The 19,377-nt window shown below is 37.2% G+C and overlaps 1 protein-coding gene and 1 pseudogene across 12 annotated transcripts in view; one reads left to right on the top strand and one right to left on the bottom strand.

Moving 5' to 3' along the window:
- LOC103719549 (uncharacterized) overlaps nucleotides 1-19,377 on the bottom strand; it is a 69,193-nt gene that overhangs the window by 13,262 nt on the left and 36,554 nt on the right. For 10 of the 12 annotated variants that reach the window (XR_015987916.2, XR_016395741.1, XM_088723435.2 and 7 more), the window contains 8 exons: nucleotides 11,903-12,035; nucleotides 10,024-10,587; nucleotides 6,931-7,484; nucleotides 6,777-6,840; nucleotides 6,581-6,683; nucleotides 6,246-6,433; nucleotides 2,292-2,417; nucleotides 1,822-1,892 (listed from right to left, as the gene is read on the bottom strand). Coding sequence is in view for 9 of the 12 variants with exons in the window: in XM_088723435.2 (XP_088579561.2) it covers nucleotides 1,822-1,892; nucleotides 2,292-2,417; nucleotides 6,246-6,433; nucleotides 6,581-6,683; nucleotides 6,777-6,840; nucleotides 6,931-7,484; nucleotides 10,024-10,587; nucleotides 11,903-12,035 (1,803 nt within the window). In the remaining 3 variants the exon portion in view is untranslated. The remainder of the gene's footprint in view (nucleotides 1-1,821; nucleotides 1,893-2,291; nucleotides 2,418-6,245; nucleotides 6,434-6,580; nucleotides 6,684-6,776; nucleotides 6,841-6,930; nucleotides 7,485-10,023; nucleotides 10,588-11,902; nucleotides 12,036-19,377) is intronic. The other 2 variants (XR_016395743.1, XM_089923920.1) reach the window with 1 other exon arrangement.
- LOC149753369 (uncharacterized) lies at nucleotides 15,348-16,169 on the top strand (annotated as a pseudogene).

Here is a 19,377-nt window from a genome sequence, read left to right on the forward strand (position 1 = left end):
TGACTGATAACAAGTTCAAAATCCCACTTTTCAAACTAACAAATCATTTTCCAACATCTAAAGTATGAGCATAGACCATGCCTATCTGGCACTATAAAATATTCTTTGCATATTAAGTTACAGTCGATCCAGTTTTGGTTAGTACCACTTAACTTTGTAGTTTTTCACCTCATACACAAAGATGCCCTAACAAACAATGCAATAATTTTTTATAGTTGATAGTTATTAAAAACTAAAATATTTTTTTCATTTTAACATTGTCTAGCCCAAATGATGTTATATCATTGTTGGTTTGCAAAATGGGACTGTCAATATAGTGCAGTGGATAACAATTTAAAACAAAAATACAATTCAAGTGGGTTCCTAGATTTTGATTAGTTCAAAAAACTAAACATTTACTTTCTAATTATTTGACATTTTATGGATTTTCTATCTGTTATTTGGAAAAAAATCAATTAAACTTGTTCATGGCCCAGGCAGGGCCAAGCTTTAGCCACATTTCAACACAATTTACTTAGGCCCAAGCCCAGCCAGGCTTGGCCTTCGGGCCTACCTTCTAGGCCCAAGCCTGGTTCTTACTTGGGCTTCAGTCTTCGAGCCGGCTTCGGGCTTCATTGCCATTTTTTTCTAAAAAGACCAAAAAATACAAAAAGGCTTAATGCTAAAAATAAATAATTTAATATTGCCAACAACCTATAACATGTTTATTATCCCATTAAGTTTACATATCAACAACAAATGTCAATTAAGTCTACAAACACATCAATCATAAACAAAAAACACCAAAAAAAGAAAAACATAACAGGCTAGACAGGGCTAGGGTTGGGCTTTAATCCCCAAGCCTGAGCTTAGCCCGTTTATTAAACAACACTATTTTCCATGCCCGAACCAACATGCCTATACCTTTGGCCCAAGCTCGTCCAAATGGCTTCAGGCTCGAGTAGGCCGAATGGGCCGTCTGACCCGTGAATGGGTCTAAATCAATGAAATGTATGAAATTGCTGAGATTGAAACTCACTGGGCATGGTTAAAACCAAAAAACCAAAACTGAATTTTTGAACCATGTCCTCAACATGTCTGTCCTTCACTGTATACATTAGTGAAAATTAGTTTTCCTAGCATATTTCCCCTAGACTAGCTATTAAGAAGATTTTATAACTTAGTTTACTTTTAGTGCAAGATAAGTGTTGATATGGTTACACATCATGTTATTGTGACAAATCTCAGTAGGATATGCAAAACTTGAAAGTTTATTTCTATACTCTCGTAACAAGAAATGATCATAAAACTTTAAAAGAACTTAAGGTAAAAATAAACCCTAAGATGTAAACTAGACGAAATACTTGTATGAGCTAATACCCAATGATTTTAAGAAAAACTGATAAATGCATAAATACAACTGATAAATGCTTAAATATAAAATTACTTACACGGTATTGAATAAATTAAATTCAATACTAACCCAATGATTTTATATTCCCTTCCATTCACAGTATTCTACACACTACAAATTAATTAAATTCAGAACATATATCATTTACCTCAAATGTAGATCTTATAACATAAATATAAATACTACTGTCAGATCTATTTTCCACAATACAACAACCGGCACCATTACACTATTGATAAGTTTAAAGATTGAACTATTGAGAAAACACACTGCAAGATAGATTATAGTAATATTTTAGGAAAACATGGCATATAATTCACAGCTCAGAGGATCAAGAATTGCTAAAGCAATAAACAATATTTCTTCTATAAACATCTAATTTGTTTAACTCGGGAAGCCCATGAGTTAAGAGGTTATCAAAACTCTACCCATTGATATGTAGAAGCATACTTGCCATTGTCCTATGAATGTGCTCGGACAGATCTGGAACAGAATCCACCTGAAAAAAGAGTGAAATTTTGTCATCTATAGGCTATCACCAATATCACTTAACATCTAAAGATTCAGAGAACAGATCTAACAGTATCCAAGCTAATAGCTAGGCAAGAAGCAGATGACATGATTCGACCTCTAAGGTATCAAGGTAGTGCATAACAGGGTTTATGTGCCAGACTCTGCCAGTCCAGTATCCAGACTGGAATAGCATCAGCAAAGCATTCATTTGAACATTTGTTAGATTTTTATAAAAAAAATTGTTCTGAAAACATTTTAGTCCTTTTAAGGGGTTTTTTTTGTTCCAGAAGAGCAGCGCATTCCATTGACACCGATCTTGAAACCTTGGCACATAGTTAAAGTTCGGGCTTAACAATATTTCAGTTGTCAGTGGAAGAAAATATACCAGATTACCAAAAAAATCTTCAACTATAGTTGCATTGTGCTGTAATAGCATTGACTGGAGATGGTTTTTTGATCTATGTAATACGCGTGCAACTAATGATATTGTTTCAGCACCTGCACATCTTTCCTGTAAAAAGGGACAAGTTATCAGTGCATGAAACCGCTCTTACTGCACATACATATGGATATTTACTAAACTGCAGTAATCAAAGTGGCAAAGGATGATCCATGAAACTAAATCAGTACACATCAACAAAATAAACAAAACCCCTCTGAAGCAGTGTTCTTTAAGTCTATGTGGCCATATATGTGGATGCAGTCCCCTGACTGCACTGCATTTCTTTTAGGCAGTTGCTTATGTGGTCAGATGTATGGGCTGAAAAGTAGTACGTAAAGCATTATACGGCTGCATATGCTTCCTGCTTAGCATTATGTGGCTGCATGTGTCCTGCTTGGCATTGTGCATCCACGTATGCAGCCCATTCTTATCTGGGGCCATGTGGAGGGTTCAAGCTCATGGTTGGGTTAGATGTGGGTTTTGGATTTGGCTGGACATACATATTGTTGATATTGTTAGTATGTCAATCATAATGTTTGCTATCAAATATGATGTACCAAGTAGTAAACACTTATTGTTAGCTGCTATAGTTTTTAACATTGCTATTGTTTATCAAAAATACCCCAAGTACTATCATTGTTTTTATTATATTTGTTTTACATATTAAAAAAAATAACTGCATATGCGCAATGCAGTCCCCTGACTACCTGTATACGGTAGCCATCTTTTAAAACACTGCACTCAAAAATTCTGCTACAGTCATTAAATAGTTACATCTTTCATGATTACTTAAGTTTACTCCAAAGACAAAATTTATCAGACATAAGTATTGTATTTTGTCTGAGGTTATTAAATATTATAACAAGGTGATTCTTTCAAACTCCAAACTCTCAAATAAAGAAGTATTATAAAACTATCGGAGAGAATGGATATAATAAGTAATCTGTGCAACCATTGGCATAATAACCTATATGAGGGGAACCACAAAAGTCATTTCCTTTTAGGTGACAATGACATAGATCATTAATGCAAGGTAAATAAACTGGAAGTGCACCATCCCAGTGACATATGATCATAAAATATAAATGACTTGTAGAAAGAAGAATATATAACAAAGTTTTCAACTACTTCAGCTGAATCGATAACACTGTTGGAAAGAAAAGATGCCATAGTACAAGTTCAAGATACCAGAGGTCAGCACACTTGTGGTGTATGCTTGGTAACATTAGGAAAGACTGAGTTAGAAACAAGTGCACTATTTGAAACAGGAGTAAAACAAAAAGAATGATGTAATCATGGCTTGAAGTTGTAACAACAGTAGACCCATTTTTATTCCACCATGTTTCAGCCCACAAATATTCATTCTTCATACTCAATGGGAAAATAACCCCATTCTAACAAGAGCTGAGCCTAAACAGTACCGTAGAGGCGTAGACAGTTTTGCTTCAAGCAGCAAGACATAGTTTTCTGGTTCACCTTCACAATTTTCTTGCTAGTCAAAATCAAGACAACAAAAAAGCATGCATGTTTATAACATGGTTAACTTATTTTGTTGGAGAGTTATATGTTGTTTCAGTGATTTACTTTCAAGCCCCTTTGCATTTATTAAATATTATGAACCTGCTTTTAGCTTCAGCATATAATGATCATTACAAGAAGCCGCCTCCATGTAAGCCAAACAATTTCAAGTGTTGATTCACTATTATATACATACATATGTACGTTTATGCAAGGTCCGCCGAACCGGTACCAGAGGTCAGTGACTAGTTCAGCAGGGTAGGGGTCCGTACTATGCCACTCTAGGGTATATTGAAACAAGGAACGCCAGAGAGAGGCGAAGAGGGGAGAAGGAGATAGGAAAAGAGAGAGGAGGGAGAGGGAAAGAGAAGAAGGGAGGGGTCGAGAGGCCGACAGAAAGAGGGCTCAGAAGTCCTCGTTGTCATTGTGGGGGGGGTGGAGAGAGAGAGAGAGAGAGGGAAAGAGGGAGAGGGCCGAGGAAAACCCTAACCCTAGTAAGGAGAGAGGGAGAGGGAGAGGAGGGAGACACTTACCGAGCACGATCGAGTCATCGGAGGGGGGGTGCGCACGGGGAGAGAGGGAAGGACGATCAAGCAGGGGGTGTTCCTCTCGCATGGGGGTTGGAGGGATTTGAGGGGGGGTGAACAATCCCGAGATGTCTACCGAACCAGGGGGCGAGGGGGGCAGCCAATTTAATCAAACAGCTTGAATCAAGCCCCTTTCTTCTCTCAACCTATTTACCAAGCAGATACGGCGAACTGTCCCGATTCCCCATTTGTTCGAGGCCGTACGACCAACACTACAATTATGCATATGTGTGTGTCTGGGGAAATAATGATAACATTCATAAACATTTGTGCATATGTCAAGTAAGTCCCCATGCATAATTGATGACCATGCTCTTCATCACAATCAACATCACCCAAAGTGCTCAAAAAGGCCCAAAATAGAATTCCTCGAGTTTAATAGGCTTGTCGCTATGAATCTCATCAGAAAATAAACAATTTTCCAACAATTAGAAATTACTTTTATATTAACATTGCTTGGAACTATCCAAAAATTTGAACTTTGATCCCAAGGTATGCCATCTCGGTATCGAGCTCTGTATCGATGCCATCCTATCACTATGCCGTATGCCTAGTACGAGGACCAATTTGGCGTACCAAGGTCGAAACGTCTCCCGTATCGTGTGCCATTACTGAATCAGTATAGTACGATACGCCCCATATAGCTCGGTTCGCTATAGTATGGCATACCATGTTTGACCATATCGTATTATGACAAACAAGTATTGATAAAAGCTGGGGATTGGTGAATTACTTAGCAATCATGCATTTTCGCACACTATAGTTGGTTGTGCCTGAGACCATGAATGCTGCTCCTATATATCTTAAAACATGTGTGCATACCATACTGCATGTTGTATGGTATCCACATGATAATCGATGTACTTTCAATATTATGGTATAATTGCCATGGTGCTGACTGCTTTATTTGTTACACAGCCTCACAACCTCATTTGTGGACCAAGGCATTTTAGGTCTGATTAAGCTGAGTATTACAAAGTTATTAGTGCCTAGCATACTTTTCTTATCCATCACGGTGTTCTTACAATTGTGGATACTGAACATTTCTACCTACATATGTACATTCATTACCTCTTCCCAAATCTTGTTTCATTTGTTACATGGTATCCGAGCAATTGCTTACCACTGTCGCTTCCCATGCACTGCTCAATTAGATGAAAATACAAAATATCAAGGTTTGCTATCTCGACACCGGATCCTATTATAGTATCGGTACGCAGCACAGTACAGTAAGTTTTAGTGTACCGAGTATCGATACGGTACGGTACTACATACTAATTCGGTACTGGCATGGTACGGTACTGACTAGTACAGCAAACCCTGCAAAAAAATAGTTCCACATAGAGACATACATTGAGCTTACAGCATGCCTATCAAATTGAGGTATTTTTAGCAGAAAAAAGGTTAAGAGTAGCAATAAGTCTGGCATAATTAATTTTGAGATGCCACCTGAAAGAAACCTTGTCCTTGGCTTAGATTTTCTAACTTAAAGTATTGATTATCAGTAGAAGCTCACATTATGTCCCATCAACTAAGAATTATGCCATAGTTGGAAACACTTAATTGGGATTATGACATCTAATGTACTTACTGCATAACAGATGATCTGAAAATAAAGCAAAAGAAAACATCAGGTACATGGACATATATATATATATTCAAATCAAGGGTTGCAATTTTCATCTTCTGTAATTTTAGTTCGTCCAAATTCATTTTCAAAACAAGAAATCAATATTTAAAAAAAAGAATATATGTTGACATGGTATGCACATATAATGTAAATAAAATATACCTTCAACCCAAATAAAGTACTTGGTGCATGCCCGAACACGGTGCTAGGAGGTATAGTAGGCATTACATCCATATGTGTGAATGTCGTATTTAATGAGATAGGTGATGAGGGAGAACATGATGCATTTTGGGGTCTGATCCACACATCACAATCTTGCATAATTTTCGATAAGGCTGTTTTAAGCCGAGCTGAACATGATAAGAAGATTCACAAGTTTAGAATTAATGAATATGCATGCCATATAATAGATCGCTGAAAATATAGTATCATTTAACACCGAGACATGCACACACACAGAGAGAGATAGAGAGATGATAACATAAGCAGCTGCTCACAGGATAGAGTATCTGGTAAGAATTTTCCACTTTGATTTGTGTCCCGCTGGCCAAATGTCTCAAAAATATGATGATAAAAAATCCCAAACAGTTGGCAGATTCCCTGCATTAACTCAATGAGAACAAAGTAAGAGATTAAATAATATTCCTGTAAAGGTTTAAAAGCAGTAAAAAAGAAATGTACACAAAATGATACCTTGAAGAACTCAACATTGACTATTTCCAATTTCTGCATGAGCCTGGCATATTTGTCCATTAACCTGATTCATTTCAATTCATGTAGCTTCAGTGATTAAAAAAATAAATCTAGTAAACATGATATTTCTTTTTTGACTTTAGAAAACAGTTACCTCAGTAGACAAAGTGAGGACCCTGTTTGGGCTGAAACCTCTTCGTCATTCCAATTTGCAGAATGTTTTCTAGCAAGTGTGTGTTTAGATATTCGACTAGGAAGCTGACTATCTTCATCAATAAAGTCAGCAAGAAGGTCTTCATTTTCATCCTCTAGAACAGAATTACTTCCATTTACATGATTACCATAATGATTCTTTGCAGAAATACTGTTATCATGTAAGAGATCAACAGCATGCCCATCAGTTAAACTTGAAGCCCTTGATTCACTGAATAATAAATGAGCCTTCGGTGATTCCTTAGAGCCAGATGCCAGCTTTGAAGAAAATGGATTTTCTAACTTAAGCCAATAAACAAATCCACTATTCTGCTTGCCACTAAACGCTGGATCATAAGACTTTTTAGAGTGAAGTGCTGAAACAGTGGAAGTATTACTGACAAAAGGAACAATCAAAGGAGAAGCATCACCAATAAGGCCAGCCAAACTGATTACTTGCAGTGCCTCCGCTGGCATTTTCACCCAAGACTCTTTCTCCAGGATCATCTTAAGTGCCTGGTACAGAGCATACATTTAATAGAACATATAAATCCGGTCATGATCTGATAGCAATTATATATTAGCCATTTTTCATATTTAATAAATTGTCATGGCTGCAGCTCCTAATAATATATAGAATATGGTATGCCATACCGTTCCGAACCGGATGGTAGGGTACGGTACCGGTTCAGTACCGGTATTATGGTATGGAGAGCGTACCGACACTCAGCACGTAGAATCAGACTCCGTACCAGACGTACCGACACAGAGACAAAATGGCACCAATATAGAGCCCGGTACTGAGATAGCGTACCTTGATATAGAAACTAGTAAGACGTTCATAAACAAGAATGTTATGAATTTAGTAAAATGAGAATTGTCTAGCAAAAATAGAAAGAAATAGTATAAGAATGTGCTTAGACGCATCTTACAGGTTTAAAATTAGATGATAATAGAGAGAGCCGATGTATTATATTCTATAGAACTATTAAATATATACATCAAAAATCCAATAAATGTCACAAAAAAGAAACAGATATATTAAGAAAAAGCTAAACAAAGTCAAGAAAATAAACTAGATATCATCTGCAGTACTATCTAATGCGAAAGAACGACACCACCCACACATGGCATCTGACATCATCTTTTGTTTTCCTTATATGTACACACACACACACATATGTATGTATATATATACATATATATGTACATATGTATATACATACAAATACATATATATATGTGCGTGCACGCGCGCGCGCGCGCGCGTATATATATATATATATATATATATATATATATATATATATATATATATATATATATATATATATATATATATATATATATATATATATGTATATATGTATGTATGTATGTATATGCATATGTATATATATATATATCAATGAAGACTGGGCATCTGCATGTCTCCACCACACTCTCCACCTCTAATAGGTATCTATCCTTAATAAGTACACCTCATTTAGTTCAATTCTTAATTCCAAGGGAAAGAAACATGAGACATGAACTCCCATATTATGGAGTATATTTATCAAATTATTTAAACAATGGAACATGTAATTAGATGCAGAATCACAGCCATCAATACTTCCTCTCATGTGCATCACACATGCTGATGACAAGTTTTAGAGACTACCGCATCGTTTGGTATCTTTGGCTTATAGCATTGTCAGGTTCGCACTAAAGTTGATAATGATAACAGAATATTCATTTAGAAAATCATGTTTCAAATTATTTTTAGAGTGTATATATGTGTGCATCACTTTATTATTTGGTGAATGACAGTCTACATGTCCATGGTATTTAAGCTATAACCATCATTATAATCACTCAGCCTTTCCTTCTCACGAAAAAAAAAAAAATCCAGCCTTGTCCAAACTATTTGAGGTCCGGTTTATGGATTGTCATTTGCCAAGCATTCCTCAAGGTGACCTCTTATGTTATTCCAAGCTTTTCCATTTCTCTCTCTCAACCTCCATCCATGTTAGCTTAGGTCTTCTAATCCTTCACCCTTCAACACAAATTAAAGTACCCCTCCTAAATTGAGGCCCCTCATACCTTTGTTGTTCATTCCCACTTCATCTCGATAAATTCTCAATCACTCTGTCCCTAATTTGTGCTTAAATAAGATATGAGAGAGAAAAAGAGAGACAGAATCAGTGCCAACCTGGCTTGAATAAATTTGGTCAGTAGTATTCAGCCAGCACAACGAAGTCTTCAACTAATATAATAATTTGCCTCAAGTAAAATTTAGAATTTATAATAGTCACCAAAACTGCAACCTGAATTAGCATAACGTGGCATCTAAAGAATGACTGGAATATGGAAGAACACCAGCGGTCAAACTGAAGTTACTGAACCAAAAAATTATGATCCACTCCAGTTACAGCAATGCTGTTGATGGTCTTCCATTGAACAGCGACCCTATTTTAGTGATGATCCAGTAAGATAGCCTAGTAAGGGTTTCAGAATATTTGCTTAATGACATATATCTTCAATGAACAGATGGAACTCATGTAGTATGACTTAAGGTTGTTATCAAGGTTATGAAACGACATGTGCAAGGCACAAACATGCGCATATTCACGTAGCATCCACATATCTGCATGTCCGCATGTGAATGCACGTCTTACACGTGAGATGCAAGTGTGATAGTGTATATTTACAGCAAAGTAGTTGCTACACTTTCAGATGAAAAACAATCAGCAACTACCTGAGAAATCAACTAAGAAAGAAAATTAGGTTATATTTCCAAAGATCTGGAAACAAACAAAGAAGCTTCTCGAAAAGATAAAAGGAAAACAAAGAAAGAAAATCAAAGGAAAATGAAAAAAACAAGAAACATCGAAATAACTGAAAGAAAACCACAGCAATCTTGCATCACTAACAACAAATGCACATAACAGCAAATGCAGGCTAAATGAACCTGTTATTTGATCATCTAATTGATTTTGACGTAGAAAGTTTCAATATAATTGATTCACAAGGTAGAAACTTTCAAAAAAAAAAGATGAATGGAAATGATACATACATGAACATTTTGAAGGTGAAAGGCTGTCACATAATTTTCACAAACAATTTTCAGTTTCTGCCTGAATTCGACAGCTTTCACTCCACAGAATGCTTCACCAGCCAAAATAAATACATTAAGATCTTCATAGTTCCTCAGGAATTGGTAATTGCTAGTTGAGCAGATGGCTGAACAAGATAGCAAGACAGATAAACGACTTGTCATAAGTTGCCATAGATTTTTTCGCCCTTTCTCTAGTGTGTGAGCAACAATCTCTGTGGCATCTTTTCTCAGCAGATAAAAGGGACGACCACTGCTTGATGTGGCAGTTTCACCATCATTTGTCTCAGTAGATGATGTACAAGAATGTAAAGTTGTTGATCTCAGATTTTCAGTTACACCAATACCAGACATACTATTTGCTGCATCAAAGTCTTCCTTTTTTGGCAGAGACTCAGATTTAAATCCATTCTGTACACTTGAATTGCTTGATATCTGTGACTCTGAATCAACTACAATTCCTTCAGAGAACTGAGATGTGTTTCTTTTCTTCAGCTCATTGTTTAATGCTTGAGGTTCAAATTCCTGAAGGAAACAAATAAGTGCAATAGGAAAATCCCATTATGGAATAACAAAATCTGGTATGGTTCTAGTAACACAAGCCTTCATTGCTCATATATTAACATCCTCAAGGTCCGCCGTACTGGTACCGGTCGGTGTACCGGTGGCGGCCCGGACCGGTACGTACCGGTCCCATACCAGTTCTCCAACGATAAGCTACCGGTACCGGATTCCACATTGATCCGATACCGGTCCCAGGCCGGACCGGTACGTACCGGCCGTACCGGCCGGCAGACCATGGACATCCTTGATAATAAACTTGATGTTCCCTCAAAAAAATAAATAAATAAACCTGAGGGTACATAGTTCTATTTTATACATCATACCCTAAAATAAATCTTCTGAAATACAGGTCCAGGTACATAACATTCAGCAACATGGAAACATCCCAAATTTTGAGGATGACAAATAGTTTTAGAAAGGAATATTTAAGTAAAATCATATAATCCTATTAAATTACCAATTAGTACAATAATATATTAAATTTTCACATGTAACAGATATCACTGACTTTTGAGTACAATCATATATCGTTTAAGACTCTTCTAATTAAATAAAAGGAGGCAAAAGAACAAGTCTCCTTATTCAAGGCTTTACTGCATACAAGTTAGGAACCAGTCATCTTAGCTGGCATTTTTCAAAATTCAGAAGTGACAGTGATATTCTTATCAAATTCATGTGAATCTAAATGCTGATAAACTTTATCACGGTTCCTTCATTTGCCCTTTCATTGATAAAAAAAATAGGAGAACTTCCTTAGAATTACATTAGTCAAACATCTAGGAATCATCTCCCAAGGTTCAAATTCAGAACCTTCTCCTAATCAGAGGGTTGCAATCACCGGAGTAAGGCCCAGTTTGCAATGAACTCTCAAACTTGTGATAAAGGAGTCAATAGCTCTAATGGACAATTAAGAATTATGGTAATAAACGGTGAAAAATGACATTAAATGATCCCCAAAAAATGTAATATGGCTCACTTCCAGCGGTCATAACTATCATCAGGAAGCATACACCAAAAAACTATTGAAAATTCATAGGCTCTAAATGAAGCCAAATGCAGGAATAGCATGAGGAATAGATATAAAAGATCCAAAATGCAATAAGCTGGCAATATAGCATAGAAGAAAGTAATGCACCACGTTAAAAAAAGGAAAGAAGAGATAAAGGTGCCAAGCTAATTCATTCAAGTAATTAAATTAGCTAACTGTTATCATTTTTAGCAAAAAATTCTATAACAAGAAGAAGTGAGCAATGAAATATGAACCTAACTTGCTTACCTTTTCTTCTGGTCGAAAGCTCATGATAGAATAATATGAACACATCAACTTAAATAGGGTATCCAAAGTTTTTAACAAACACTTCCGAAATTTGGATTCAGGTATTTGAACACAGAGATCACTGTAGGTAAGTCTGAAGAAGAAAAGGATTAGCAACAGAAGAGAACAAAGGAAATTTTATGATCAACCACAAGCTGCTCATTGCAGCAAACATGCCAACATTCTAATTCATTGACCAATTGATGAAATCCTTGCAAGACAGAAAATGATGATAAAATATAAAAAAGGGACAATAAATGTCAATATATATTACAATTATGACCATAAACAAGATAATGACATGCATAGACAATAACATAACCATCAACATGCATCTCTTCAATAAAATTGCATAAAAATGAGAATGCACACTGTTTGGGGTCATATCTAGCATTCAGAGTTTGCCTCGATTTGGTACCGCTCTTGCGGCCCGCACCAAAACAGTTCTAAAGAACGTAGATTACATCCAGCTACATTTCCTCTGATAAAAGAGATGTAGAAAATGTTCAGAATATTTTAGGTTGAAAAAACTTCAGATACTATCTCAATGGATGAACAATAAAAGAGAATGGCTTTAAGGTTTTCCACAAAAAGAGAAATTTTGAATAAAGAAATTGCAGTAGTTTAGGATAATAAGTAACATTCTCATTTTAAAATTGATCCTTAAAATCGTCAAAAGTTCCATTATTTTAGATCTGTTTTAACCATATGAAGCCTTTTATAAGTTCCAATCAAGGTGTTCTTATGCATTATTGATTGTAATTGGAGCCTATTTAATTAATTGATCTAATAACTACATTGACTCCTCTAAGATGCTTGCTCCAATGGTCATATTTACTACCTTGTATACAGCACCTTTGCAAATCACAACTTTGAGTATATAATAAGCTTTGCCCTTGTACCATTTCCTTTTTTAAAAATTTTCCAATCATGTTCCCCTTAATCTGACATCATACAACACAAGTTAGCATTGGGTATGATCCCCTACTTAGGCACTCTAGTCTCTCATTCAAATAGTTTGAGGGCAGTCCATAACTGCTTTCAATTATTTTCTCCAAATATTCATCTTCACATATCTTCCAAATTCACCTACCCATTTCCCTCTAATCTATCTCACGAGGGATTTTTCAGGACCTACAAGAGGCCGAGCCAGAGTTGTACGTGGGTAGGCATGAAGGCAGCGGTCAGAGCTTATGTACAGCAATGCGATATGTGCCAAAGGGCGAAGGCGGATTCACTGCAACCTACGGGTCTACTTCAGCCTTTACCGATTCCTGATCAGGTCTGGGAGGATGTGTCGATGGACTTCATTGAGGGGCTGCCATTAGTTCGAGGGTACTCAGTGATCATGGTTGTTGTGGACCGCCTCAGCAAGTATACCCACTTTTTGGTGCTCGCACATCCGTTTTCTGCTCGGCGGGTGGCAGAGGTCTACATATGGGACGTTGCTCGATTACATGGTATGCCTCGGACTATTTTTTCTGATCATGACCGCATTTTTGTTAGCACATTCTGGCAGGCTTACTTCAAACAGCAAGAGACGAAGCTTGCCATGAGCTCGACTTACCATCCTCAGACCGATGGGCAGACGGAGGTGGTAAACCACTGCATCGAGCAGTACTTGCACTGTATGATTGATGATCGGCCCCGAGAATGGCTTTCTTATTTACCTTGGGCCGAGCATTCGTACAACACTGCTTTCCACTCAGCCATAAGGATGACACCCTTTGAGGCGGTGTATGGACGAGTACCACCGACGCTGCGAGTCTATGATCCACTGTCACTTGCGGATCGGACAGAGGCAGATTTTGAGCTCTTAGACCGCGACGCTACCTTGCGGCAGTTAAAGTTCTACATAATGACTACGCAGAACAGGATGAAGCAGCTGCATGATCGGAAGCACAGAGATCCAGTATACGAGGTGGGCAACTGGGTATACGTCAAGGCGCAGCCTTATCGACAGTTGACACTACGGCCTATGGTGAACCAGAAGCTCTCTCATCGCTTCTACGGACCCTTTCGGATCTTGGAGCGCATTGGACCCGTGGCGTATCGCTTGGACTTGCCGACTACATCGAGAGTTCATCCGATATTCCATGTGTCGCTTCTGAGGGCCCGGCTTGGACCCAAGACATCTGTCGGCCCGATCATACATGAGCCACCGGAGGACGAGGTAGTGGAGCCGGTTCGAGTGCTGGCAAAGCGCAGAATACGAGTAGATGGACGACTAGAAACCCAGATACTAGTGGAGTGGCTGGGGAGAGCAGCAGACCAGGCCACATGAGAGTTTGAGACTGAGATACTTGATCATTTTCCTGACTTCCGACCTTGAGGACAAAGTTAAGGAAAGCGTGGTGGAGTGATGCGGTTGGATCCACTAGACCGTCTCGGACTGAATCATTTGGTTATTTTTGCTTTTGAGTCCTTGATGTTAATTTTATTTCAGCATAGCCTTGCTCGGGCTAACCGACTTGGCCTTTATTAGAGTCGCTTGGGGTTTAGTTGTTTCTTGAATTCAATTAGATCAAGTCAAGTTAAGGGGTCAGGTAGCCACCTATAAATAGATGTGGTGAGCACCTATTTCAGCATGGAAGAATTAATTGAAAGGCTTTTGCCCTAGCTCTCCTTCCTTCTCTCCTCTCTTCTTGCGACGCCTTCCTCCTCTCCCTAGGCTGCCGTCCAAGGCCGCCGCCCCCTCCATCCGGCTGCACCACCTCTGTCCCGAGAGGCCAGCCACCTCTCCCTCTCCTCCTTGATCCCTACCAGCCTCTACCAACAACTCCATTCCGTCAAATTATCAGCCCGTCCTCCCTGCGCAGTCGTCAGTCGGAGGCTAATATCTCAAGATCCCGACATCCCCTCTAGACCCACGACCTACCGTTGGAAAGCTAACGTGGAGACTTACAACATATCCAAAATTGAGATCGATCTGACTGGCGGATCTTCGAGAATCGCACCCGCAAGCAGGTCGGAACCACCCTCCCAGAAATCAAGAAGAGTTAAGAATCTTGAGATACGGATCGAATTCTATCGGATCGCATCAATGTCAAGGAGGAGAAAAAGGAATATATGGCAAGCAGAAAGGACCAAAAACAGTAAACTAATTTGTTAGAAGATTATGATGAAAATGAAGAAGAAAAAGAGGATGAAGATGATATTGTAGAGGTCGATCATCATGGGAAAAGGCCTTTGAATTCAAGTGCAGGAAGCACCAAGTCAGTCCAATCCAAATTCAAGAAGCCAAAGCCAAATCAAAAGCCAAGGGCCCTATAAATTTATATCTTCGCCCTAATGTGGAAGAGTAAGTCGAGGAAAGAAGAAAAATCAAAGCTAACAATAATCAATAACTGCTTCAAGAAAGAGTTAAGAAAAAAGGCATGCAAGGACATAGCAATGTGAATGTATTATGCAGGAATGTCTTTTAATGCAGTCAAGTATAAATACCTTCAAAGTGATGATTGAATCCATAGGGAGATATGGAGCTCATATGGATCCACCAAGCTATCATGAGGCCAGAGTTTCTTTTTTAAAGAAAGCAGTGGAGCGAACATAACAATCAAAAGAAGGATCATAAGGAGGAATGGGCAAGAAGTGGTGGTTCCATCATGTCTAATAGATGGACAGACGAGAGAAAGAACACTCATTAACTTTTTGGTAAATTGTTCTAGAGGAACTATGCTTATAGAGTTCATTGTTGCCTCTTCATATGTGAAGACAAGGGACAATCTATTTTAGCTACTTGACAGTATGGCGGAGCAAATCAGGGAAGAAAATATTGTTCAAGTTACTATTGACAGTCATTCAAGTTATGTGATGGCCAGTAAGCATTATAATATCTTTCTATTTACTTTTATTGATCATTAATGATTAGAAAATTTTAAGTTATTAGGTGATTCATTGATTTCTTAATTCTTTATGTGCTTCTTATTGTAAAGGGAGATTATTGGAGGCAAAGAGGCCACACTTGGATTAGACACCATATACCACACATTGCATACATTGAATGTTCGAAGACATAGGAAAAATAACTGACATCCAGAGGATATCACGAAGGGAAATTCTCATGCAAACAAGTCTTTTGTACAGGAGCTAAAGAAGTTAGTCAAGGACTAGACTATAAATAAGGCCTTAGGTATGAATCAGAAAAAGTAAGGGACAAAATAGCTAATACTAGAAAATTGTGACAACCTCATGTTTAATACCACCTAATGCTCATGACCACTGCATGCTTGTTTATTGGCTGCCACCTCATACTTTTTGTTTTTGGTGAGCTGCCACCTCATGTATACCATTAGACCAGCACCTCCAACTTGCACCATCTCGTGATTATGCTGCCACCTCATATCGGTAATTAATTGCCACCTCATATAGCTTTGCTTTAAGCTGCATCCTTGCTTGACGTGTCATGCTTAGGACTATTAAAACAGCCACCTCGTGCTTACTAATCGAGGACCCAATTGAACGCTAGCTTGGAACCCAGCAACTATTTGGTAGCCAGACACCTCATGCTTACAAGACCACTATAAATTGGGGAGCAAAGCCCTCATTCTAGCATTTCTACTATCCCAACAAATCATCCTCCTATAAAGTATGAAACTAGCAACGGGAAGAGAGGAATTAGAGAATAGAAAACAGCTAGAAAGAAACGAGAAGATTGTAGTAAGAATTTCTACACTAGACATCTGTAAGTACCCTCACATAGTTAACAACCTAATTCAAAAATGCTGGGTTTTGGCCTGCTGATTTCAAAATCTGTATTCTCCAGATTTCAGGCTACAGTCAGTTCAAAAGGTTTTGTCTTATGAAATTACTTCATGGAATTCAAACATTGTAAATTGTTTGGTTACACGCCAATGAAATACTATATGTCCTACGTGAAGTTAAACCGATCATAGTTTTCATGATTTTCTAATGTTTTCTTTAACATTTTATGTTGAGTGAAATTTGGAAATTTCACATTTTAAATAACAATTTGAAATCTGAATTTAACAAAGTTAAGCTATATATTGAAACTATATCACTATTTAAAGAGACTTCTTTTGATCTAGCATTTGAAATGTTCGTTAATCGTCATAATGGCTAAAAGTGAATGATATTTTGTTTTATGAATTTAAATGAAACATCTGGTCAGTCAGTGCACCCTAACTTGAGGACAAAATTGTTGACTGCAGTGAAATCTAGCCAACCGGAATAATAGTTGGCATCAGTGAACCCCTGCCAGTGGGTATAATAGTTGGTCTAAGTGAATCCCTAAATTAATGGGCCTAATGGTCAGTGAACCCTTGACCAGCAGGTATAATAGTTGGTTACTAACAGGTTGGTATTGACTTGGTTCAACAAAGTAATTTCAAATGTATTCCAATGTTTTTAAACAAAGTGATTCTAATGATTTCAAGTGATTGACCAGTTAGTATCGAATTAATTATACTGTGTTTTCCAGTTTCAATGAATTCAAGTGAAGTCACCAATGCATTTAAGTGATCCCAAGTATATTTTAATGTTTCCACAAATGAGAGTTTCCAACAATATTGAAAAAGACATACATCTTGATTGTATTAATTGTTTAGCATTCTAGTGTATTTTTTCAAAACAAAGATTTACTAGCAAATGTACTTATTTCGACCACTCTTATAAGATATCATTTCATGACTACTTGACTTTTCAATATGTATAGATCCTCACTGCTTCATTTTTCTACTTTTTCTTAAAACTATATTGTGTGCAATGTTTGGCAACTAATTAAGTTATGTAGCTCACCCGTTTACCTATTACATTTCAATGTGGAGACCTATTGGATAAGGCCACTAAAAGGTTTGAAGTACTTTTTGTACACACATCGGAGCCACTACTTCAGAAGTGGGACTTAGCTATTCTTATGTATGGTATGTAAGTTCATTCAATTTCTTGAGGTTATGAGATGTAAAAGTTTAATTTGGATGAGATTTTAGTTTTCTCTGTCTAATCAAGCAGCCATTTATTTTTGTTAATAAGTGATTTTGAGATAAATTTTAAAATTATTCTCTTGCACGACCAATGATCGATTGAAGTTCAAGCCATTGATTGACCACAATTAGTTAGGGGCACTCGGCAGAGCTGAGTTTCGAGTTGTGAAATGGAGAGCCTATACATTACACTAGAAGGGCGTCATGCGGGAGGTCAAAAGCAAGTAGCCAACATTCAAGTTTTAACGCAAGAGTTGATATTGATGAACGCAAGGCTGCCTCAAGTGAGACCAAAGAGGAAGATGGAGAATATAAATCTGATGAAGATGAAGATGAAGACAATGTTGCACCTGATGATGATGATGATGATCCTTAGGGATTAGCTCTTCTATAATGCCTTAATAGTTTTGGATCAGATTTTATGATAGATACTTTGATCTCTTTGTACTTGCTTCTTGGGCACTTAGGCTTATACATTTGCTTTCATTTTTTGACTTTTTAGTTTAGACAATTGATCTTTAAAAACTTTAACTTTGTTATGGTCTAATATTTATATGTAGTTCAGTATTTCATACTTAGTAGCAGTACCATAGAAGTTATTTTCTTGTGGCTGATTATTGCCTTGTTATATTTGAAATTTTGATATTTGACATGTGATATCCTTGATATATGTATAAATTTGAATTCTAATATTCCTTTTATTTGTATTTGTTTTCATAGATTGATAATTCATTGTTAAATGTGTTTGAAATCATGTTTCACTATTATTTACATGTATTTTGATATTTTTGCACCTCACTTCATCAAGGTGCATACCTTGCACTGCAGCTTGTGCATAGCTCCAAGAGGTCTTGGCACCATGGTGTGCCTTGAGCCTTTGACAACTTTGTGTGAAACCTTAAGTGAGATGTGGAGAAATATTCAATTAATAACTTATCAATAATAATATGTGGATCAAAGCTTCTACCCAAGGGTATTGGTACTGGTACACATACTAATAACTTAATAGTACGGTATAGTAGCATACAAACACAATATGCCTCTTGGTGCTAGCACAACATAATAGAGGTGAAATACCATATCTTTATACAATACCAACACGGGAAATGTACTGGTATTCATTTCTTGTCATTGCAATCTGACACAGCCAGTATGGAGCAATACAATTGGTACTTACATCCATGCTTCTACCAATAGTAAGCTCTCAATGACGAGCAAAGGCCAGATCGACGAAAATGATAAAGGAGATGCACATTAAAAAATTGTTAGAACTGTGCACAAACAAATGAAGTTTGACCCCAAAATACTTCTACTTTTTAGAGTTGTAAAGGAAATCCAAAATGATGTCCATTAAATACTTAAGAATAAATTCAGAACCACAAAATATTAACCAAAATTATGTAAAGTGACTTTGGGGTTGAAGGCAACAAAACTGTCGCTTTGAGACACAAGATTAGGTCATTCAACATAAATCAAAATGATATAGATTAGGGA

Source organism: Phoenix dactylifera, chromosome 6 (genome assembly GCF_051530095.1).
Source record: "Phoenix dactylifera cultivar Ajwa chromosome 6, Ajwa_hap1_PhDact_Kaust_v1.1, whole genome shotgun sequence".
Lineage (NCBI taxonomy): Eukaryota > Viridiplantae > Streptophyta > Magnoliopsida > Arecales > Arecaceae > Phoenix > Phoenix dactylifera.